The sequence below is a fragment of the Gorilla gorilla genome, chromosome 19 (genome assembly GCF_029281585.2).
Source record: "Gorilla gorilla gorilla isolate KB3781 chromosome 19, NHGRI_mGorGor1-v2.1_pri, whole genome shotgun sequence".
Lineage (NCBI taxonomy): Eukaryota > Metazoa > Chordata > Mammalia > Primates > Hominidae > Gorilla > Gorilla gorilla.
In genome coordinates, this window is record NC_073243.2 from 80,382,567 (window position 1) to 80,408,160 (window position 25,594).

The following is a 25,594-nucleotide window of genomic DNA, read 5'->3' on the forward strand; positions in this document are numbered from 1 at the left end:
AGTTTGAGACCAGCCTGGCCAACATGGTGAAACTCCGTTTCTACTAAAAATACAAAAATTAGCTGGGCGTGGTGGTGCGCACCTGTAATCCCAGCTACTCAGGAGGCTGAGGCAGGAGAATTGCTTGCACCTGCGGAGGCAGAGGGTGCAATGAGCCAAGATTGTGCCACTGAACTCAAGCCTGGGTGACAGAGCAAGACTCTGTCTCAAAAAAAAAAAAAGGCTGGCTTTCTTCCAACTGTTTCACAGTCAGGCAGACAGACTGTTTCTCTCTTTCATTTGCTTGGGAAATGCATCATGTGGTTTCCATGATTGTCTCCAATCTACACAAGTTCCAACACACGTGTTTTATACCATAGCCCAATGTACGGGGCCCAGAAGCAAACACAAACTGCCTGTGGGTCCTACCTGGAGTGGTTATGACTGCTGCCATGGGAAAGCCATTCCCAATCCCTTTAGCCATGGTGACAATGTCAGGCAGGACGTCGTGGGTTTGGAAGCCCCAGAAGTGAGAGCCCAACCTTCCAAATCCTGTCTGCACCTGGGAAAACAAGTTCAAAACCATTGGAAACCCTTCAAGAAATGCTGTTTTCAACCGGGCGTGGTGGCTCACGCCTATAATCCCAGCACTTTAGGAGGCTGAAGCAGGTGGATCATGAGGTCAGGAGTTCAAGACCAGCCTGGCCAAGATGGTGAAACCCTGTCTCTTCTAAAAATACAAAAAATTAGCCGGGCACGGTGGCAGGTGCCTGTAATCCCAGCTACTCGGGAGGCTGAGGCAGGAGAATCGCTTGAACTTGGAGGGCAGAGGCTGCAGTGAGCTGAGATTGCGCCACTGCACTCCAGCCTGAGTGACAGGGTGAGACTCCATCTCAAAAAAAAAAAAAAAAAAAAAAAAGAAATGCTGTTTTCTTCTCTGTTCTCTTCCCTTTCTTCTTCTTTCTCCTCATCCTCATGACGACCATCATCAGCCATTATTGTGAGCATCCTGTAGTATCATGGACAAAGCGCTTAATTTGTGCCTGAGCTATTAGGCATCAAGAGTCATTTCCTAGCTTTGTGCAATTCTGGGTATGTTTCTTAAGTCCTTGGAACCTCTGCTAACTCATCCGTCAAGTAGAAATACAACAATATGTCACAGGCTCCATGAGGGTCATACAAATATTATGACAGGGATCATTATGATTAACAATCTTTGATGAGCGTTTCCTCTGTGTAAGAAAGCAGGATAGAAAAGTAGAGAAGCTGAGTCTGCCCCAGGATAGATGAAGAGTGAGTTACTGTCAGTCAAGTGGAGCTGGGGCACTTGCTCCAGCCCAGTTAAACTGGTCATCCTCTTCCCAGGGATGCCTTCCCCTTCCTGAGAACTGTATCATGAGGAGGACCCAGACGAGGCAGTTAACTCAGGGTTGAACTCCTCTAATTTAGAAATTGTGGTTTGGACTAAAAGTTGACCTTAGTTTTTTTGTGCATGCTGTTCGCTCTTTCTAGAAGACCCTCTTCCTGCTGCTTTGTCTCACCGACTTCTTCTGTGCTTCAAAACAAACTTTGCCATCACTTGGTTTCTGAAGGTTCTCCTGAGCCTTAGTTAGGCTCCCTCTCAAGGTACTCTGGGCAGGCTGCCGTAGAGACTTTCATAGAGGACTGTTATCACCAGTGGGCATGTCCGATGGCAGGGACTGTGTCTTACTCCATTCTGTATCCATAACACGTAGCACAGTGCCTGATACAAAGTAGACACTTAGTAAGCACTTGTGGAATGAATGACAGGGTGGCAGAATTGCCTGATTAAATAAAGCCACACAAACATCTCCACGCACATTTCTGCCAGAGCCTTTCTGGTGAAGTCTCCTCGATTTCTTTCTGGCTCTCAGTCTCCCTGCCTGTCTCTCTGTCTGTCTGTCTCTCTCCACACATACACAAAATGCAAAATGGGGGTTAGGGATGTGGGCACTTGAAGCCGATTCTGAAATGCACTTAAAAGAGTGAGCTTCCAGGCTGGGCACGGTGGCTCATGCCTGTAATCTCAGCACTTTGGGAGGCCGAGGTAGGTGGATCACCTGAGGTCCGGAGTTTGAGACCAGCCTGGCCAACATGATGAAACCTCATCTCTACTAAAAATACAAAAATTATCTGGGCGTGGTGGCAGGCGCCTGTAGTCCCAGCTACCTGGGAGGTTGAGGGAGGAGAATTGCTTGAACCTGGGAGGCAGAGGTTGCAGTGAGCCGAGATCATGCCACTGCACTCCAGCCTGGGCAACAGAGTGAGACTCCATCTCAAAAAAAAAAAAAAACAAAAAACAAAAAGAGTGAGCTTCCTTTTCAGATTCCTTTCTCATTTTCAAGGACAGATTCCAGGGGCTAGAATTAGATGATAGTGACCAATGTAGGAGAAGAGCTTAACCTGGGAGTCAGACAGACCTGGGCTGGAATCCTGGGTTGCCTCCTTCCTACTAATGAGCCTCTGGGCAGCTGATTGATTTTTTCCAAATGGGATAATGTACGAGGAGCTTGTGGAAAATCCATCCATTCTGTCTTCCTGCGTGTCTTTCTTTTTCACTCCATCTAAATACCATACATAAATGGCATAAATGGTGAAAAATCAGATTGCTTGGACAATGTGTAACAGTGAAAAGGAAGCCTAGCATGACTTAATCCATTTTCCTCCTAACCAGCTTGCTCTCATCCTCCCACTGTGATGATGTCTTTTAGGTTAACTGCTTTTGTTTATCTCTGCATAAAGGCTAAGCTAACCATGGGAGGAATTTAGTTTATGGTTTAACTTTGAGGCAAGGATGCTTTAAAAAGAATCCCTGAGGAGATAAGAAGGATGAACACACAAGTAACAACATTACATTAAAAATTTATAACAGTATTGTAACCTGACCAAGGATGAAAGTTTATCCTTGCTGCAGCCCAAACGTCTGTGGTCACCAGTCACCTTTTGACCTCAACCCCCTCCCTCTTCCCCTTTCCCTTAACATAAAAGTAACCCACATTTGCTTAAGGTGGTTCTTTAGGACATGAGTCTGCCGTCTTCTCGGTTTGCTTGCTCCCCCAAATAAAGTGGTCTTCCTTGCCCCAACATCTTATTGCTTGACTTACTGACTGTTTTGCAGCAAGTGGTACAAGCTTTGGACTCAGTTACAAATGCATGGAATTATGTAAAACCATAAACCATGTTTAGTCACTGAGGAAGTATCAGTTTCATAGACTCTTACAGTAGTACAGAGATGGATCATTCCAAGGTCCACAAACTCAACTGTCTTTGGAGATGAGAAGCATATGTTAGGGACAGAAGCAGGCTGGGTCACAACAGCAAGTGGGGTGGGGACTACGGGTATGCATGTCCTGCAGTCAGTTTCAAATTCAAAATCGGTCTATGCCAATATGGGCCCAGAGGTTTCAGTTTTCTAACTTTAATCCAGATTCCACATTTTAAAGAAAAGAATGCCACTGATTGTTAACTAAGATGACTTGTGTAAGACTGCTCCTCGACAGAACTGGCCCTCTGCACTCAGGCTTTTCTGCCCTCTGTTCCTTCCCTTTCTGCCATGATTTGCCCTTTCTACACCACGCTCTGTCATTTTGGAGGGGCAGCTTGATACGGTGGCTAGTCATGTGGTTTTGGGAGCCTGAGTTTGAGTCTTGGACCTATTCCTACTAACGGCATAAGCTTGACGGGTTGTTTAACCACCTTGGACCTAAATTCACTTATATTTAAAATGAGATGATATGGTTTGGCTGTGTCCCCACCCAAATCTCATCATGAATTGTAGCTCCCATAATTCCCACGTGTTGTGGGAGGGACCTGATGGGAGATAATTGAATCATGGGGGTGGTTCCCCCATACCGTTCTCATGGTAGTGAATAAGTCTCACAAGATCTGATGGTTTTATAAGGGGAAACCCTTTTTGCTTGACACTCATTGTCTCTTGTCTGCTACCATGTAAGATGTGCCTTCTGCATTCCGCCATGATTGTTAGGCCTCCCCAACCACATGGAACTCTGTCCTTTAAACCTCTTTTTCTTAAACGGGAAACTCTAAAAAGCAGAGTGCCTCTCCTCCTCCAAAGGAACGCAGTTCCTCACCAGCAACGGAACAAAGCTGGATGGAGAATGACTTTGATGAGTTGAGAGAAGAAGGCTTCACACGATCAAATTACTCCGAGCTACGAGAGAACATTCAAACCAAAGGCAAAGAAGTTGAAAACTTTGAAAAAAATTTAGAAGAATGTATATCTAGAATAACCAATACAGAGAAGTGCTTAAAGGAGCTGATGGAGCTGAAAACCAAGGCTCGAGAACTACGTGAAGAATACAGAAGCCTCCGGAGCTGATGAGATCAACTGGAAGAAAGGGTATCAGCGATGGAAGATGAAATGAATGAAATGAAGCAAGAAGGGAAGTTTAGAGAAAAAAGAATAAAAAGAAACGAGCAAAGCCTCCAAGAAATATGGGACTATGTGAAAAGACCAAATCTACGTCTGATTGGTGTACCTGAAAGTGACAGGGAGAATGGAACCAAGTTGGAGAACACTCTGCAGGATATTATCCAGGAGAACTTCCCCAATCTAGCAAGGCAGGCCAACATTCAAATTCAGGAAATACAGAGAATGCCACAAAGATACTCCTTGAGAAGAGCAACTCCAAGACACATAATTGTCAGATTTACCAAAGTTGAAATGAAGGAAAAAACGTTAAGGGCAGCAAGAGAGAAAGGTCGGGTTACCCTCAAAGGGAAGCCCATCAGACTAACAGCAGATCTATTGGCAGAAACTCTACAAGCCAGAAGAGAGTGGGGGCCAATATTCAACATTCTTAAAGAAAAGAATTTTCAACCCAGAATTTCATATCCAGCCAAGCTAAGCTTCATAAGTGAAGGAGAAATAAAATCCTTTACAGACAAGCAAATGCTGAGAGATTTTGTCACCACCAGGCCTGCCCTAAAAGAGCTCCTGAAGGAAGCACTAAACATGGAAAAGAACAACTGGTACCAGCTGCTGCAAAATCATGCCAAAATGTAAAGACCATCGAGACTAGGAAGAAACTGCATCAACTAACGAGCAAAATAACCAGCTAACATCATAATGACAGGATCAAATTCACACATAACAATATGAACTTTAAATGTAAATGGACTAAATGCTCCAATTAAAAGACACAGACTGGCAAATTGGATAAAGAGTCAAGACCCATCAGTGTGCTGTATTCAGGAAACCCATCTCACGCGCAGAGACACACATAGGCTCAAAATAAAAGGATGGAGGAAGATCTACCAACCAAATGGAAAACAAAAAAAGGCAGGAGTTGCAATCCTAGTCTCTGATAAAACAGACTTTAAACCAACAAAGATCAAAAGAGACAAAGAAGGCCATTACATAATGGTAAAGGGATCAATTCAACAAGAAGAGCTAACTATCCTAAATGTATATGCACCCAATACAGGAGCACCCAGATTCATAAAGCAAGTCCTGAGTGACCTACAAAGAGACTTAGACTCCCACACAATAATAATGGGAGACTTTAACACCCCACTGTCAACATTAGACAGATCAACGAGACAGAAAGTCAACAAGGATACCCAGGAATTGAACTCAGCTCTGCACCAAGTGGACCTAATAGACATCTACAGAACTCTCCACCCCAAATCAACAGAATATACATTTTTTTCAGCACCACACCACACCTATTCCAAAATTGACCACATACTTGGAAGTAAACCTCTCCTCAGCAAATGTAAAAGAACAGAAATTATAACAAACTATCTCTCAGACCACAGTGCAATCAAACTAGAACTCAGGATTAAGAATCTCACTCAAAACCGCTCAACTACATGGAAACTGAACAACCTGCTCCTGAATGACCACTGGGTACATAACGAAATGAAGGCAGAAAGAAAGATGTTCTTTGAAACCAATGAGAACAGAGACACAACATACCAGAATCTCTGGGACGCATTCAAAGCAGTGTGTAGAGGGAAACTTATAGCACTAAATGCCCACACGAGAAAGCAGGAAAGATTCAAAATTGACACCCTAACATCACAATTAAAAGAACCGGAAAAGCAAGAGCAAACACATTCAAAAGCTAGCAGAAGGCAAGAAATAACTAAAATCAGAGCAGAACTGAAGGAAATAGAGACACAAAAAACCCTTCAAAAAATTAATGAATCCAGGAGCTGGTTTTTTGAAAGGATCAACAAAATTGATAGATCGCTAGCAAGACTAATAAAGAAAAAAAGAGAGAAGAATCAAATAGATGCAATAAAAAATGATAAAGGGGATATCACCACTGATCCCACAGAAATAGAAACTACCATCAGAGAATACTACAACCACCTCTATGCAAATAAACTAGAAAATCTAGAAGAAATGGATAAATTCCTTGACACATACACCCTGCCAAGACTAAACCAGGAAGAAGTTGAATCTCTGAATAGACCAATAACAGGCTCTGAAATTGTGGCAATAATCAATAGCTTACCAACAAAAAGAGTCCAGGACCAGAAGGATTCACAGCCCAATTCTACCAGAGGTACAAGGAGGAACTGGTACCATTCCTTCTGAAACTATTCCAATCAATAGAAAAAGAGGGAATCCTCCCTAACTCATTTTATGAGGCCAGCATCATCCTGATACCAAAGCCGGGCAGAGACACAACCAAAAAAGAGAATTTTAGACCAATATCCTTGATGAACATTGATGCAAAAATCCTCAATAAAATACTGGCAAACTGAATCCAGCAGCACATCAAAAAGCTTATCCACCATGATCAAGTGGGCTTCATCCCTGGGATGCAAGGCTGGTTCAATATATGCAAATCAATAAATGTAATCCAGCATATAAAGAGAACCAAAGACAAAAACCACATGATTATCTCAATAGATGCAGAAAAGGCCTTTGACAAAATTCAACAACCCTTCATGCTAAAAACTCTCAATAGATTAGGTATTGATGGGACGTATTTCAAAATAATAAGAGCTATCTATGACAAACCCACAGCCAATATCATACTGAATGGGCAAAAACTGGAAGCATTCCCTTTGAAAACTGGCACAAGACAGGGATGCCCTCGCTCACCACTCCTATTCAACATAGTGTTGGAAGTTCTGGCCAGGGCAATTAGGTAGGAGAAGGAAATACAGGGTATTCAATAGGAAAAGAGGAAGTCAAATTGTCCCTGTTTGCAGACGACATTATTGTATATCTAGAAAACCCCATTGTCTCAGCCCAAAATCTCCTTAAGCTGATAAGCAACTTCAGCAAAGTCTCAGGATACAAAATCAATGTACAAAAATCACAAGCATTCTTATACACCAACAGCAGACAAAGAGAGAGCCAAATCATGAGTGAACTCCCATTCACAATTGCTTCAAAGAAAATAAAATACCTAGGAGTCCAACTTACAAGGGACGTGAAGGACCTCTTCAAGGAGAACTACAAACCACTGTTCAAGGAAATAAAAGAAGATACAAACAAATGGAAGAATATTCCATGCTCATGGGTAGGAAGAATCAATGTCGTGAAAATGGCCATACTGCCCAAGGTAATTTACAGATTCAATGCCATCCCCATCAAGCTACCAATGACTTTCTTCACAGAATTGGAAAAAACGACTTCAAAGTTCATATGGAACCAAAGAAGAGCCCGCTTTGCCAAGTCAATCCTAAGCCAAAAGAACAAAGCTGGAGGCATCACACTACCTGACTTCAAACTATACTACAAGGCTACAGTAACCAAAACAGCATGGTACTGGTACCAAAACAGAGATATAGATCAATGGAACAGAACAGAGCCCTCAGAAATAATGCCGCATATCTACAACTATCTGATCTTTGACAAACCTGAGAAAAACAAGCAATGGGGAAAGGATTCCCTATTTAATAAATGGTGCTGGGAAAACTGGCTAGCCATATGTAGAAAGCTGAAACTGGATCCCTTCCTTACACCTTATACAAAAATCAATTCAAGATGGATTAAAGAGTTAAACATTAGACCTAAAACCATAAAAACCCTAGAAGAAAACGTAGGCATTACCATTCAGAACATAGGCATGGGCAAGGACTTCATGTCTAAAATGCCAAAAGCAATGGCAACAAAAGCCAAAATTGACAAATGGGATCTAATTAAACTAAGGAGCTTCTGCACAGCAAAAGAAACTACCATCAGAGTGAACAGGCAACCTACAAAATGGGAGAAAATTTTCGCAACCTACTCATCTGACAAAGGGCTAATATCCAGAATCTACAATGAACTCAAACAAATTTACAAGAAAAAAACAAACAACCCCATCAAAAAGTGGGCAAAGGACGTGAACAGACACTTCTCAAAAGAAGACATGTATGCAGCCAAAAAACACATGAAAAAATGCTCACCATCACTGGCCATCAGAGAAATGCAAATCAAAACCACAATGAGATACCATCTCACACCAGTTAGAATGGTGATCATTAAAAAGTCAGGAAACAACAGGTGCTGGAGAGGATGTGGAGAAATAGGAACACTTTTACACTGTTGGTGGGACTCTAAACTAGTTCAACCATTGTGGAAGTCAGTGTGGCGATTCCTCAGGGATCTAGAACTAGAAATACCATATGACCCAGCCATCCCATTACTGGGTATATACGCAAAGGACTATAAATCATGCTGCTATAAAGACACATGCACACGTATGTTTATTGTGGCATTATTCACAATAGCAAAGACTTGGAACCAACCCAAATGTCCAACAATGATAGACTGGATTAAGAAAATGTGGCACATATACACCATGGAATACTATGCAGCCGTAAAAAATGATGAGTTCATGTCCTTTGTAGGGACATGGATGAAATTGGAAATCATCATTCTCAGTAAAATATCGCAAGAACAAAAAGCCAAACACCGCATATTCTCACTCATAGGTGGGAATTGAACAATGAGAACACATGGACACAGGAAGGGGAACATCATACTCTGGGGACTGTTGTGGGGTGTGGGGAGGGGGGAAGGATGATAGCATTGGGAGATATACGTAATGCTAGATGACGAGTTAGTGGGTGCAGCGCACCAGCATGTCACATGTATACATATGTAACTAACCTGCACATTGTGCACATGTACCCTAAAACTTAAAGTATAATAATAATAAATAAAAAGAGAGAAGTAAAAAAAAAAAAAAGAAAAAAAAGAAAAAGCACAAGGAAAACCTAGAGCCCTTCCCTTTAGAATATGCTATAATATTAACCAAGTACCAGAGGGAGACAGAACTCTGATAATATTGTTTTTCTTCTACATTTTTCTATGAAGAATACTGTAAACTAGAAAAGGCAGAGTAGTAATTGACGCCCAAAAAGGGAAAGTTAGCATAAAAGAGTCTTGGTGATTTCAATCACTGGTTCCTAAATGTTTGTCTTCTGCAAATTTTTTTTTTAATTAGTGAGTTTACTTTACAAAACTATTTTCAATTTAAAAGAGTGCCTTTTATTCTGATATTGTTTTATTCATTTGTTTGTATAGGTTTCACATATTCTTTGTCTTATTTGCTTCATTTTTAATAAAATTGTGGTGATGGCAGATGTAAAAAAAAAGAAAAAAGAAAAAAAAAACCTCTTTTTTCTTTATAAATTACCCAGTCTCAGGTATTTCTTTATCAGCAGCATGAGAAAGGACTAATACGTGGGAATAGTAGCAACAGGGCATACTATAGAACTGTTGATAGGTATGAACTGAGTTAACACATGCAAAGTGTTATGAACAGTGTCTGACACATAGTAGGTACTCAAAGAGTTCCAGCTATTCTTATTTTTACCTAGTCCTCACGATAGTCCTTCTTAAGGATTGCCTGTGTTAGATAGTTTTCAATTACGTTGTTTGAAAGTCATAAAACCACAAGACAGAAAATTTTGAAATTCATATTTCCTTTGAATTCAGCCTACCTTCTCTTTAATTAGTCTGTGACAGCTTCACTATGTGCTGATTTGGAGGCCAAAGTTTATCCTTTTTACTGATGTAGCTAATTTCAAGCTGACTGGATATACTCATTTTTTTAAAGTAGCAGATTAACTTTCTCCAGCCTGGACTTCGATCAGTTTGTGGGCAGATTGGAGAAGGGAGGATGGGCGCAGTAGGAGCAGGCTGGCCCAAGTTGCCTGTGGTACACCAGGGACATCCAATGCACCTGGGCATAACAGAGACCCAGCTGCCCAGGCAGAAATTGCAAACTTTTTGCTGATGGGACAGCTCAGTGTCAGCTGTAGGGAATATTTATTTATTTATTTATTTATTTATTTATTTATTTATTTATTTATTTATTTTGAGATGGAGTTTTGCTCTGTTGCCCAGGCTGGAGTGCAATGGCATGATCTTGGCTCATTGCAACCTCCACCTCCTGGGTTCAAACATTCTCCTGCGTCAGCCTCCTGAGTAGCTGGGATTACAGGCATGCACTGCCACACCCAGCTACTTTTTGTATGTTTAGTAGAGATGGTGTTTCACCATGTTGGCTGGGCTGGTTTTGAACTCCTGACCTCAAGTGACCCGCCTGCCTCAGCCTCCCAAAGTGCTGGGATGACAGGTGTGAGCCACTGCGCCCAACCTAGCTGTAGGAAATTTTTAGTTGAGGAAGTCTATTCCAGCAATGATGGCTGGACAGAAATAGGTGTGAAACATACTTACAGGTTCTCCACCTGTCCTTGGCTGGTCTAACAACCTGTTAGTCCAATCATGATGGGTCACCCAGCAGTGAGACATGGCTTCTGTGGCCCTAGTGATCATCCTCTGGTCTTTTAATCTCCATAGCTACTCTCAGTAGACAGAGGACTGCTTTATTTGATACACTCTAATATGAGGTGTGATTATAAGTAAATTAATCCCTTTTGAAAACACACAGGCTAGAGCTCACATAGCCAATGAATTTTATTCCCATTAAAGTAATGCCCTTGGGGGTAGTGTGCTTATTCCACCAATGCTGCTTTAATTCAACCTATTTTACAATTTTTGGGGAACTATTTTCAAATGCAGTACCTGCAGTGGTGGTACTCTTCTAATTTAGAGGCTGGATTATTATTATTATTTTGAAAACATTATTTCGGCCAGGCGCGGTGGCTCATGCCTGTAATCCCAGCACTTTGGGAGGCCAAGGCGGGCAGATCACCTGAGGTCAGGAGTTCGAGACCAGCCTGACCAACACGGAGAAACCCCAGTCTCTACTAAAAAATACAAAATTAGCCAGGTGTGGTGGCAGATGCCTGTAATCCCAGCTACTCGGGAGGCTGAGGCAGGGGAATCACTTGAACCTGGGAGGCAGAGGCTGTGGTGAGCTGAGATTGCACCACTGCACTCCAGCCTGGGCAACAAGAAAGAAATTCTGTCTCAAAAAGAAACAAACAAACAAAAAAACCCACATTATTTCCAGGCAAGTTTTGTCAGAAAGGTATATGCTGCCATGTTGGTAAATACTATTTTTGCAAAAATAAAGATTAAAAACTTGGCTATCAGGCCTGGCACGGTGGCTCACGTCTCTAATGCCAGCACTTTGGGAGGCCAAGGCGGGCGGATCACTTGAGTTCAGGAACTCAAGGTCAGCCTGGCCAACATGGTGAAACCCCGTCTTTACTAAAAATACAAAAATTAGTCAGGCTTGGTGGCACATGCCTGTGATCCCAGCTACTCGGGAGGCTGTGGCAGAAGAATCCCTTGAACCCCAGGAGGCGGAGGTTGCAGTGAGTCGAGATTGTACCACTGTACTTCAGCCTGGATGACAGAGCGAGACTTTGTCTCAAAATAACCAAACAAATAAAAACAACAAAAACCTTGGCGATGAGATTAAATTTCCTGTGTTGTTTGTCAGCCCCTGAAACAATCCCTAGAAAGGAATTAAAAAAATATATTGAGTCACGGTCTAATAACATCACGTATGGCTGTTAGCAACTTATTTGATAGACATCAATTTGGATATTCAAGTTCTGTTGTACTTGTTAAACTGATCAGCGAATGTACTAACAAATCAACCAGCCCACTAGCAAAAATTTCATTCATTTGTAGGCAAACTTTGGAATTCACAGAGCGGAGCCTTTCTGCACAGAACACAGAGGAAGTTTAGGAGGTTTCTGTCTGTGCATCTCCTGTTCCCACTGCACTCAATGGCACCCTTACATGCCACTTACTTCATCTGCAATGCACACGCCTCCCCTTGCTCGCACCAGCTCAAAGGCTTCCTTTAGAAACCCCTTTGGGTACTGGACAACTCCATTCACACCCTGCAAAAGACCAGACCAAGAAGACCTGTAATAACAGCATCAGCCCTTTCAAAGTATGTAAAAAAGTTAGATCATCATTATCATCATTATCGTGATAGTAACACTAGCAATTTTAACAACAGTCTATAGAACAGTTTCCACTATGGGTGAAAAGAGGACTTATTACTCTATACCATGACTTCTGGAAAAAAGATGCAAACATTGATTATTTTCTGAGATTAGAAAACAGTAGAATAAAAGAAATTGGTGAGACTAAAGAAAGAGTTCTTTGGACAATGCGGATGTTATTAAGCAGCTAAAAATGGCCAGGGTTTCCTCTTCTTAAGAATTTTAGGAGTTCAGTAGTTTCATCTGTCTGGTGAGAATGGAGGAGAGGGTTTTTAAAAGGTCATTTGAAAGTCAGCGTCTTCTCTTTTTCAAGGAGACCAAGAGAATGAATTTAGAGAGGGACACAGTGAGCACTTAATTCATTTGGAATTCTCTAGAATATACGAGTTAAAACTTTCTGATAATTGAAGATTCAGCTCCATTAATGTCTAAGGTTCATATACCCACTTGAATAGGTTCTGCGAAGAATCCAGCAATTGACTTGGCCACAGATGTGCTCAGTGTATCTTTGAATTGCTCAATATACTGATCTTTAGCTTGGCAGCAGTCTGCAAAAAGCAAACAACAAAACAAAACAAACCACAGCATTTGAAAATGTGAGCCTGATATTTAGAAGCATGGGGAAAAACAGGAAAAAAAAAAAAAACCAGACAGGGTAAGTTAATCAGGGACTTCAGAATACGGTAAACTGGGGTGAGGATATGCATTTCTGAAGGGGGAATGTTCTCTCTGAACAACTTGTACTTTGGTTCAAGGAGGGAGATTAGGATAGCCATAAAGGCATAAACAAACCACTTCAGTTCTTTCCATCTGGGGAAGAAACGTCCCAAAGTGTCATTGAGCTGGTATAGACAGCTGTTTCACCTAAGGATGCCTGTCCTCTCAAATGGGTGGATCTAATTCAAATGAAATTAGAGCGATTTAATTTATTTGAAAATAACTCTATTTACCTTTCATTGCCATTTAATCTGATGTACAGTTTTAAAGCTACAAAGTGTCTTTGTCTTTAGAGTTAGTAAATATACTTGTAGAACAATTAGAATTCAGTCTAAAGAGAAATGTTCGAGAGCCAGGTGGCTTCCATCCATCGCAGCCCTTGGCACTTGGTCCTGTGCTTGTTTTTAACAGGCCTTTCTCCGATTAATCAGGAGGTTTTTGTGGGCAGGGACTATACTTTGTTCATTTCTAAAATCTCTGTGGCCAGGCAAGCTGTTTGGTACACTGTAGGTGGTGCTCAGTAAATGTTTAATGCATTAAGAAGAAAATATTAACAAATAGTAGAAATTATGGCTGGAGTGAGACATTGAGCAATTTTGCTTGAAGGCCTTTCTTTCTTTCTTTCTTTCTTTTTGGAGATCTTTCTAATGGGGAAAAGCAGTAAAGTGTCCTTGTTGAAGTGATCTGTCTTTAATTCATTACTTCTCCTTTTGGCTGCATCTTACTGCTGATAAACCCACCTGCTGAGTTTTAAATTTCAATAATCACTTTTATATTACTAGAAGGCATATTTGCTTTTAAAACTTGCTTTCTTATTCTTCACAGTGTCCTATCCCTTTCACATATTTTCAAGCTTATATTTGATTTTCTTTAAATGTATTAAACATATTCATTTTATAGTCTATCTGATAATTCTGTTATTTGAAATCCTTGCTGATCTTTTTCTTGATTGTGGAGTTTTGTGTATTGTATGCTTATTTTTGACAAGGGGCAGTTTATTTTCCTTGGAATTTCATTTGTGAGAATTCTTTGAGGCCCAGAATGAGGTAGATCCCTCCAGAGCCTATCTGAGTTTGCAGCTTCCAAGTGTGTAGGGCATTAGAGTCTAAGAGTCCTTTAAATTATGAGCTTGAGGAAGTGAGCGTTCACAATGCAAAGCCTTGGAGGGCCAGTCTGCAGGTGAAATTTTCAGTGGTGGCTCCTCCCAGTCCCTCCACTTCCATTCAGCACCAGAATCCTTGCAGGCCCTTTGGTCTGTGACAGGTAACATGTTCTTGGTGGTGTATTTAATTCTAGTTGACCCATGGATGAAGATGCGGCCTCTTGGGGGCTCCAGCTTTGTGGCAGGGGAGGGTTTCCTATAAGATCCCTTACTTTGGCTGGGCCCTGGACTTCATCAACTCTTCCCTGCACTCCACAGAGCCATCAACATGGAAGCTCAAGGTTACCAGGTTCAAGAAATTCTCTCAGGGTCAAAGCTGGCTGCAGTGCCGTAATGATCTATTTGCGTTTCTGAGAATTCATGCTTTCTTGTATCCATGCTTTGAAGGGAATGCATTTCATTTTATCCAGGATTTTTTAGTTGTTTTCCACTGGAGAAAACCTAGGCTATCATGTTACCAGTGCTAGCTGTCCATCCAGCTCAGTTTTCTTAGTACTAACCATGTCTACTTTCTAATCCTGCTTAAAGATACTAGAAACATTTCTGCCATGCTTCACTAGCTGCAAGCCTCACCACACAGACACACAGGCATGAAATCCTGTGGATGGGAGAGGACTAGAGATGAGTGGGAAGATTGCCCAGCAGGCTTGCCCAAGCTCCAGAAGCCTTCATCTGTGTGTCAGAATTGAAAGTGGGAATCACCAAGGAAGCAGGAAAGGTGAGAGAGAGAGAGAGAGAGAGAGAGAGAGAGAGAGAAATTCTTCTACTCTGGAATAACAAAGGTCCTAGATCAACTGTATCCATACATGTCTGAATCTTCAGAATTTTTATCCACACCTGTTATTTGGTTCTAAACAGCACCATGCAGTCTCTGAACTTAAATTTATATCCATAGATGACCAAAGGAGTGCAGAGAAAGATGTGGACAGGATGGAAAGCCTCAACCCGAGTGACAGTGAAAGCAGTGTGGGACAGGGCTCCCCACCTACCATCCCAGTGCTTGCTTAGAGGCATGGATGCAGTGCTGTCTCCACGGTGCTAGACAGAAGGAACAGAAACCTTCTGCAATCACCATCAAAACCGAATTTTATACCTCAGCTCTTCATTAAAAGTGAGGAAATACCAGCTGGCCCCAAACATGTTTTTAGATTACATGTGATATTCGGAAAAGTTTGATTGACAGAGGTACCTGATATCTTTGGTTAGCTGGAGGTTGGAGGTTAAGGGTGTGAGAAAGGAAGTAATGACAAGTATATCAAACCCTCAAAATATGTTTTTGGCATCACTTGTGTTGTTTTGATGAGAAGAACATAGTAGACAAAAAAATCTATGCCTCTAGAGACAGAAATTTCCCGTTTTTATTGGGAAAGGAAGAGAAAACAGCTTCAGATGACCCTAAAAGATGGATCAGACCTATGTTCAAGAGACGTAATTTGGAAATTTAACAAGCCCATTTGTAACTGGAGAAATCAAAGAGTGGAGCTTAAATTTGGGCAGAACCAAACCAAAAGGTTTTGCTTGAACCTATGCTAGACCTTTCATGACTTTTTCCCCTCTCTGCCCACATGCTCAGCGATGAGAGAGTCATTGACTGTGATGAGCTTTTTACTTTATTTCGCACTAGCTGCATTGACTCACTGATGTAACCCTAGGTTAGGCCACTTCTGCAGAGGCTTGGCAGGAGGAAAACCCCAAGGGGGTGGAGACAGGATGTTCTGTTGGATACTACAACAGGATGACGAAGGAAGAATTTATTCCGGCTAGTGGTACAGAAAGAGTTAAGCTGAGTGAGGAGCCAAGAAAGAACTACAATTTTTAAGAAAAAGAAAACTTGCCTTTCAAAAGAAGAAGAATGACATGATCAGTACAAGGTTTGGAACATTGTGGGGGCAGTAGGTGATGAGTGAATCTCGTCATGGGTTACACCTGAAACTCAGGGCCTGGAATGAACCCCTGGGGAAAAAAATCCTGGGAGGTAGATGGAGTAGGACAAATAAATATACCACATAAACATCTAGATTAGACTCACAAAATGGCCCCCTGCCTCTGTTGGGAGGGATGACATATTTCTGAGATGAGAAAAATCTCTACCATGGTTGGTGCCTCAATTCCTCTTAAGGTATTCCTATCAATAGGTTAAGAGGAATTGAGAACAGGCAACATCTATAGTCAAAGAACTGTACATGTTTGGATGCTTTTGTAAACATATATGAATATTCCAGTTTTACAGCAAAGACCAAACCCTTCCCAGGTCCTAAAGGCAGTGAAGGAGACTGGGGTCTTTCTTTTGTATTCCAATCCTGTTCAAAGATTCCATAAATAGTCTTGTCCCTTGAAGTTGTGAGTTAAGAAAACAGCTGTCCGGGCACGGTGGCTCACGCATGTAATCCCAGCACTTTGGGAGGCCAAGGCGGGAGGATCACCTGAAGTCAGGAGTTCGAGACCAGCCTGGCCAACATGGTGAAACCCAGTCTCTACTAAAAATACAAAAATTAGCTGGGCGTGGTGGCAGGCACCTGTAATCCCCGCTACTCGGGAAGCTGAGGCAGGAGAATTGCTTGAACCTGGGAGGCGGAGGTTGCAGTGAGCCGAGATCGTGCCATTGCACTCCAGTCTGGGGGACAAGAGTGAGACTTTGTCTCAAAAAAAAAATACATAAATAAAAAACAACTGACTTCAGATATGCCAAAGGCAACAGTTCAGAGCAGAAATGTATGCCTGTCACTATCATTTAGCCTCTAGATGCCACTAGAGAGATGACCATGGATTTCTGGTATTGTCAAATTGGCTTAAGTAGTCCTATAGAAGGCCTTATAGTAGGCTTGTCTCTCTTCTATGTGGAAAGAGGAACATATAGCAGGAAAAGAAGGAAATGCCCACGTTTTAGTGCTTCCATCTACTAGGCTCTGTGCTGGTGGTTTTGCAGTCAGACCAGGGTCTGGGAGGTGCATCAAACTGATTTTAGTTCTTGATGCCTTACAGATGCAATATTCAAATACGGCTTTACCAGGCATTGCTATGGTCTGTTTTTCTCTACAAAAGTTCTCCGTGCCTCATCTCATGAAGTTCCGTGATGGTGTTGGCAGCAGCCAGATATTGCTGTCTCTGTTTTACAAATGAGAAAACTGAAGCAAAAGGTGAAGATTTTGCTCATAGCTGAACCATGCCAGGGCTGAGAGTGGAATCCATCTCTTGACTTCATGCAGCTCCTCAGTCCTGGCCTATGGAATAGGAATGCTTTTTCAGCTTGGGTTTATCTTGACGGCACATCAGTGTGGATGAGGATGGCTATAGGAATTGGGAGCACTGGCTTTGGAGTCAGAAGACCTGGGGTCAAATCTTAGCTCTCCAGTCTCCTCTGTGTGAAACTGGCTTTCCTGATGTTTAAAGTGGAGAGTTTGATTTATAGCTTTTCATTTCCTTCTGGTTTTAAATTCCATGAACGTGACATCTTGTCTTCTTTCACTACTTACTCTTTCATTCTCTTACCTCCATTTTGCTATTATGTCATCTGAATTTTAAGACGATGGTGAATTTTTTTCCTTTCAGAGCTGGTTTTTAAGACTTCTGTTTTGTATTTTTCCTCTCAACCCAGTGATTCATACTATTCCATTAAAAATCACTGGGCTGAAGCATTTAGTTATTTCCTTCAGAAGTACTAAGGAGCGGCTATTCAAAAGGTTGTGATGACAAATCAGAGGCAGGGCTTGTTGATTAGCAAGGAACAGATGATGTTTACTGCCTCCTCTCCCTCCTGTTAAGCATAGGTAAAGAATGTGAATAAAAATGTGATTGGTAAATGGAAGTTCTCCTTGTGAGAAAGCCTTTAAAACTTTTGCCAGGGTTGTCAGCAGCCTGTAGGAAGGGCAGGCTTGTGTTTTGTTTGACGGATGCTCTCACTGTGGCTGGCAGTCCCTGGAGAACTTTTTGACTGGAGTTTTGAGATTGCCAAAAGCATTATTTTCCTTCTTTCCACTGGTATGGGTTAATAATCCCACCCATCTTGATTTCTTGTTTTGTTTTTTTTTTTTTTTTTTGGTAGTTGTCTAGTTTTTTCATTTTAGAGATGGGATCTTGCTTTTTTTTTTTTTTTTTGAGATGGAGTCTTGCTCTGTTGCCCAGGTTGGAGTGCAGTGGCATTATCTCAGTTCACTGCAACCTCTGCCTCCCAGGTTCAAGTGATTCTTGAGCCTCAGCCTCCCGAGTAGCTGGGATTATAAGTGCACACTACCGTGCCTAGCTAATTTTTGTATTTTTAATAGAGACACCGTTTCACCATGTTGGCCAGCTGGTCTCAAACTCCTGACCTCAGGTGATCTGCCAGCCTCAACCTCCCAAAGTGCTGGGATTATAGCTGTCAGCCACCATGCCCCGCCGGGCCTTGCTCTTTCATGCAGGCTGGAGTGCAGTGGCATAATCATGAATCACTGCAGCCTCGACTTCCTCAGCTCAAGTAATCCTCCCACCTCAGCCTCCCGAGTAGCTGGGACTACAGGCATGCCACCACGTCCAGCTTGTTTTCTTTTAAAATTGACACCAGAGCTATTGCTATTATAATAGAGCTAATAGAATGCCTTGAATCAAGTACCAGCTGATAGTCGTTTTTTTAAGCTTGGCTCTGATAGCCTGAGATGCTTTTCCTACATGGCCAGACAGATGGTCTGAGAGTGAAGTGATAACAGACATAAGCATTGATTCAATGAGGAATAACTTGGTTACTTTCCAGTTTTGCTTCCTCTGGCTTTTCCCTTTTCCATGTTTTCAAATTCAATTGTTCCCTCAGGGATGGGTCTGCCTTTATTTGTGTCCCTTCCAACTTCCAACACTCCACTGGCACCCCCCTTGCCCAGTCGGACCTGGTGCACAGCTGCACTTCCTGATTGTTTGCACTGGAGAATCTCGACAGTGGCTTCCTCCCCAAGGGCCACGAAAAACATCTGGACACATTGTCTGCAAATGACAAAAGAAGGAGTGTGGCAAAGCATGAACACAAGACAGCCAAGTTAGGGTAGCATATGGCTGCCATCAAGACAAGAGGGCTTCTTAGTTTTCCTCCCTCATTCTTCCCCCACTTAAGATGAAAATTGAAGTATCTGCTTTGAAGAGATAATTTTTTCTTAGAAATCAGCTATGTGGGCCCTCTACAAAGGAAACTGATTTCAATGTTAGCCTGGAAACAGCTTGCTCAAGGGTGCAGTGGGTAAGGGCATCTGAAAGAATAAGAATAATTAGGTATCTGATTCAGATGCTGAAAATGTGGGTACAGTAAGTGGGAACAGAAGGTGAGTACAGTGATGACTGCATAGAAGTTTTGTGCATTCAAGATTCTCAGAGCCTTGCAGTTTACTTGATTTTATTTAAAAGCAAAATAAATTTTAAAACTCTGTCATTAATTATTACTCAGACTCGGAAGGCCTTTCTAATGGTGTCCTCAAGTGGTCTCCAATTCAATTAGGTCAAATTGAGCCCCTGATTGACAGGCTTTATATTAGTTTCTAATCCTTATACCAGGAAAACCTGATCAACTACTTCACATACCCAGCGGTCTTTAAAGAAACGAGAGAAAAATCTCCAAACTCACTGGTTGGCAACCTGTCCCACCAGGGAGTTCCATCTTGTAGGTCCCTACGTTTGTCAAGCCAAGTGTGTAAGGACTGCATCCATGGTAGGCTCCTCTGCAGAGAAGAAACAACAGGAGGATGGGGTCAAGTTCCTGGTCCACTGAGTAGGACAAAAGAGAAAACCCAGGAAGGCTATGAAGATGAAATAGAACATCATTCGCATTCACCTCTGATTTCTAAGAACGCGTCTAAGCTTATGTCGGGTCAATGTACTTAATAGTCTTTTCTAACTGTTGTTAGAAAACATAGATTTGAAACTGTGAAAGGAATTTTGGAGAACATTTGTCCAAGAACTCCAATCTTAGGACCTTCCCTACTCTAATATTCCATAGTAATGAGACTCATCTTTTAGCAACAACATACCAGAAATTATATGTTCAATGAACACCAGTCTTCGAAGTAGTCGCTTTGGGAAGCCAAATATCTTTTCCTATGATATACCTGTTGTTCAATATCTTTAGGGACTTACACACCTTATAAATCACCTTATTCTCCATCTAAGAAACACAGGTTTTGTTTCTTTTGAATGTGAAACAGTCATATTTAGTATAAATGCTCCTAATCATCAGTGTAAGCTTCAAATGAGTTCTAACAATTTCCCATATCAAAATCACCTTTAAACAAGGATTTAGGACCGTTAAGACTATTCAAAAGAACGGTTGTATTAGGTCAGTGCAAAAGTAATTGTGGTTTTTGCCATTACTTTTAATAGCAGAAATCTCAATTACTTTTGCACCGACCTAATGTATCTTGAAAAAGGAGACAAAATGTGTGTTGAACCCTGGTAGTACCATGACTACTTAATACTTAACTTCGACATACATATTCTGGAATGTCACTTAGGTAATACATCAATCACAATTCTTTATTGCCATATTTCTTATTCCTGTAATAACTGCATGCTCATTTGATATGCATGCAATACATTCAATACATGTGCAGTATTGAATGTGCTGTCATAAGGATTACATAAAATCTTCTTTTGAATTCACACAGAAATTATGACCAGACAGCTTAAAAATGCAACTGTTTATTCATTCCATCAACTTTTACCATGAGCCACTCCTGTCTTTTACATTAACTTTACAGGAGTCTGTTTAAATGTGCTGTATACAATTACCCAAGGCAGGCAACTGTAAGCAAAATGCGTAGTTTTCTATTATTTTTAGTGCTAATATAGCCATTAAGGGTTTATTAATTAATCTATTATCAGTGCTCAAAAGTCACTGAAAGAAGCAGAAATATACAGGGTTATATGTGCATCCTCTGAACTTAAGGAGAATAAAAGGTAAAAAATGGGTGCAGCTGGCACTATGAAATCAGTGGGCAGCTCCTTATCATAAGCAGAAATTAAAATAGGCCAGTATTTTTTGATAGAGCCTTGATCTTCTAAGGTGGAGAACAGTCATTTACCACTTGGTATATGGTGTGGTCCCCGCCACATCTTCAAAGTTAAAAAACTGTCATGTGGGTTTCTCTTTATGTCCACAGGAGGATCTATGACATAATGAGGACTTCAAGCTGGTCGTGACCAGTTGGGGCCCCCTCTCTTGTATCAGGCCAACTTGAATGGTGTTATCCTGTCATAAAATTCAATTGACCTATCCTTCCTTAAAACTTAACAATTAGAAAAATATCCCCGAGAAAACCTCTCTCCCACTCCATGCTACAATGTAAAGATACACATTTAGAATGGGGGTAAGTCAGTGTTCCTAAAGTTGAATATTCCAAGTTGTGATTACCTGAAAGAAATGATGTCTATGTTGTTTGAGTGCGCCCTGGCCATCAGCATGGCCAGCTCATTGGCTTCTGAGCCACTGTTCACCAAGAAAATGACCTGGAGAGGAAAGGAAGACACGTGGCCTCATAATTTATTTCCTTATTACCCATTCATTTAAAATTGCTGAAGGGCAGGTGTCCAGCCCCTGAGTATTAAGGAGAGTTCCCTTCAGACCAGCTCGGGTTACCCAGCAGTTCCATCATTTAACCACAGTATGAATTCCATAGCCCTTCCTCCAGTAGCCGCTAAGTGCTAGACATACAAAAATGGCTAAGAGATTGTCTCAGCTGTGCAACATTCCGGGCTTTTAATGGCTTTATTTGATGGTCTGCAAAATGCCAAGAGAGGAGACTTGCTGAGGGGCACGCAGTGGTGAGTAGCTGATAGATCCAAAGGTTGGATTTCTTGGCTCCTAACTCTAACCCAGTCACCTGATTCTAAAGGCTTGGAACAAGACAGGACCTCTGACTCTGCAACTCCAGGGGTTGTCCCAGCCTGACTGTGCTGTGTGTGTGAATGTTGAAAAAACAAGCAAACAAGCCGGGTGCAGTGGCTCACGCCTGTAATCCCAGCACTTTGGAAGGTTGAGGCGGGCGGATCACTTGAGGTCAGGAGTTTGAGATCAGCCTGGCCATCATGGTGAAACCCCATCTCTACTAAAGATACAAAAATTAGCCAGGTGTGGTGGTGGGCACCTGTAATCTCAGCTACTTGGGAGGCTGAGGCAGGAGAATCGCTTGAACCCAGGAGGCAGAGATTGCAGTGAGCCGAGATTGCGCCATTGCACTCCAGCCTGGGTGACAGAGTGAGACTCTGTCTCAAAAAGAAAAAAAAAAGCAAGTAAACAAAAAATGCAGCTCAGCCTGGACAAAAGAATGGGGAGAATGAAAGAGAACTGTGCCCTCCAGACTCAGGGACTGGAAGGCATGTGTTCATGACTCTGCTGACTCTCTGCTTCTGCTCTTCTGTGAACATCTGGGGCTGAACTGAGGTTGCAGCTCTTCCAAGTTTCTTTATCTATTCTAGGTAATGTAGAGAACATGGTAAAATAATAATAGATAACACTCGGGACTGAGCATTGTTCTAGGTTCTTCACATGTATTAACTCGTTTAATGTCTAAATGGAAATCTTGGCCAACATTTTAACATCTTAGTTCAATTTAAAAGATCAGTCATTTCAGATGCAGAAAAACAGCTCATGTAGAAAAACATACCTAAGTGTATTTTGGACCAAATGAACCAAATGGCACTTATTAAAAATGGTTTCACTGTTTGTAAAAGAAATGCAAATAACTTTGCAGAAAGGCTAAGGAGCGATGAGATAAAAACCTCCTGAGGACATAGATGAGAACATCAGGAGGCCTACGGCTCCTGGGAAGTGATTTCTGCTAAGATATGGTGAAGAGAGCAACCAAAGAGAGGCAGAGGCTCAGAGGTGACACAAGGGAACACTGGCTTGTTTCGCCAGCAATTCATAAATTCCCTTCTTCTGTCTGATTGCTTTCAGATGTAGCTATCAGATCACCACTACAGATGCTCAGTGCACAGGCTAAATTCCCTGCCCATGTCCCTGCTTCCTAGGGACGCTCCCCTAGAATCATAAGACTCCTGTCTCTTTGAGCTGGGAGCATCATACCTTTTTTTTTCCCCCATAACATTCACCTCCTGCAGGAAGAGCATTGTACCTTAAGAGGCTCAGGAAGAAGTGCGGCAAGCTTCTCTGCATATTCATGCATTGGAGGGTGGAAGAAGACGGTGCTTGTATGCCACAGGCGGCTGAGCTGCTTTTGTGCCACTGCATTCACCTTTCTGGATAAGCAGTAGAGCAGAGTTACCTGCGCTGTGTGCCACGTCCCTCCTGCACACACACTGGTCATTGGACCCAAATATACTGTTTTTTCTCAAAGAGTTTCAAGAGGCAGATTTTATTTACACATGAGAATAAACTCCTTTAACCACTAGAGGTGTCCAGAAACGGGATGTGTTGACTTAAAAGGTAATGAATTCCTCTCCAAGAGCAGGGTTCAAAAGGAGACTCATTGATTACAAGGGATTTTAGAAAAGAAATGCCTAGTTTAGGAGGAAGTTTGGGCTTAGAATTTCTTCTAGCTATGCTTTCTTATTAACCATCTTTTGAAGAGTTTGGAAAAAGAGATGACTAGTTGTAAGCCTGAGTTCTTTCCATTTTATTGTTCTAAAGAAGGAGAGATTCATCAAGCACATGTATGCCAGATCAGTAGTTCTTCCCTCCCTCCCTCCCTTCCCCCCTTCCTCCCTTCCTCCCCTCCTTCTTTCTTTCTTAAGGGATGGGTTCTCACTATGTTGCCTAGGCTGGAGGGCAGTGGCTATTCACAGGCACAATCATAGTGCACTGCAGCCTCAATTCCTGGACTCAAGAGATCCTCCTGTCTCAGCCTCCTGAGTAGCTGGGACTATAGGTGCATGCTACCACATCCGACTAAGATGAACAGTTTTTCTGCAGGGAGATTCTAATATCTGAGTCTGAACAGTGGTTAGTGTGGATGAATATTTTGTAACTATAAAGCCACATTCTTTGAAAGATTGGGCCAACCTTACAGGATTAGAAGGTTCATACTGAGAGATAATAGGGGCTAAGGATGACAGATTTATGGAACCTGACTTGGCTTTGAAAACACAAACCAAGATGTCTGAACTTGCTGTAAAGGACATTAATTGCTACAGTTTGTTACATGCCAGTTTTATTTGCTGTTAATATCTTTCACATCAGAAAAAAATCAATTTAGTGGGTAAATATTTTGAGAAATACCAGATTATACAGATTTCTTTACTACAGACATTTTAGTACCTATAATAGACTAGTGTACACTGTTTCTCTTCAGAAGGGAGATATAGTTTAAAGTGTTTCCCAAACTTATTTTCTCATGGGACCCTTTTCCACGGAAACTCCTGTGATCAGTGTTCCATGAAACTCACTTTAGAAAATTGTGGAGTATCAGTAAATTCTTGAAAAGGAGAGACACTTGACAAAAACATTGTTTAGAAAAATATATAAGAGTCACAGGAGGGGTAGAAAAGATGGCTTCCCATTTCCAGGGAAGACTGTCAATGTTACTGGGAAGATTCAGTGAGAATGTTTGAACTCATTTTCTATTCCATTTTCTCTACTTCATGTATGTTTGTCCTATGTTTGAAATTGCATCTGAAATTTATTTTGGATACTTCTTGTGACTTTGCATGGGACTAGGGCCTCCTGATGATGGAAGAGGGTAGGAGAAGTGAAGAGGAGGAAAAGATGAGGGCTGGGCCCCTGAGGCACACTCACTCCTTACCTCCTGACAGCTGCCTGAGGGGGGACTCTTTGCCTCCTGCTTTGATGGAAGGGCCCACATCTATTCAGTTTATTTTAGACTTGCTGCTTTATTGGTTTCCCCTAACTTAGTGTGAGGTTGCATTGGTCAGATTATTAAAGGAAAGAGAGAACAGACATAAAATGAGAGCGCTGCATGGAAACCAAGAATGCTCCAAGGGTATTTGTGTGGGCGAGTATACCGTCAACACTGCAGACAATCTCTAGATTAATTGATCCATACATTTCCAGGTAAATTTCCAGCTAGGATTACATCTGTCTCTTATCATTCTTCTTTTCCTCTTCCATCTCTCAGAGGCCATGAAGAAGACTCTCTAGACTAGAAGTTATTTCTCATCTCTCATCATCCCTCGCCTGACAAGCCTGTCATGTGTTTCTGTGAGAGCCGCCTGCCTTTCTCTTCCTTTCCCTGAATGCACCCCTCTCTTTGGAAAGCTGTTGCTAATGAGAAACACACACAGCAAGACTCCAGTCACATGGTACATGCCACACTACATGTGCCATGAGAATAACAAAATCTTGCATTGTCAAGAAAGGAAAAGTAAGAGTGTCAAGATTTTGTACTCAGGAAATAGCAGGGAGTATGTCAGCCACAATCTGTCATAGATATTTTTAAA

General features: G+C 41.8%; 1 protein-coding gene across 2 annotated transcripts in view; it reads right to left on the reverse strand.

Moving 5' to 3' along the window:
* Positions 1 to 25,594, reverse strand: part of AGXT2 (alanine--glyoxylate aminotransferase 2) — a 49,926-nt gene that overhangs the window by 15,435 nt on the left and 8,897 nt on the right. For both annotated transcript variants that reach the window (XM_004058974.5, XM_019013714.3), the window contains exons 4-10: positions 23,314 to 23,437; positions 21,591 to 21,685; positions 19,809 to 19,902; positions 19,084 to 19,177; positions 12,796 to 12,896; positions 12,148 to 12,240; positions 409 to 541 (exon numbers count right to left, since the gene is read on the reverse strand). In XM_004058974.5, coding sequence (XP_004059022.2) covers positions 409 to 541; positions 12,148 to 12,240; positions 12,796 to 12,896; positions 19,084 to 19,177; positions 19,809 to 19,902; positions 21,591 to 21,685; positions 23,314 to 23,437 — 734 coding nt within the window. The remainder of the gene's footprint in view (positions 1 to 408; positions 542 to 12,147; positions 12,241 to 12,795; positions 12,897 to 19,083; positions 19,178 to 19,808; positions 19,903 to 21,590; positions 21,686 to 23,313; positions 23,438 to 25,594) is intronic.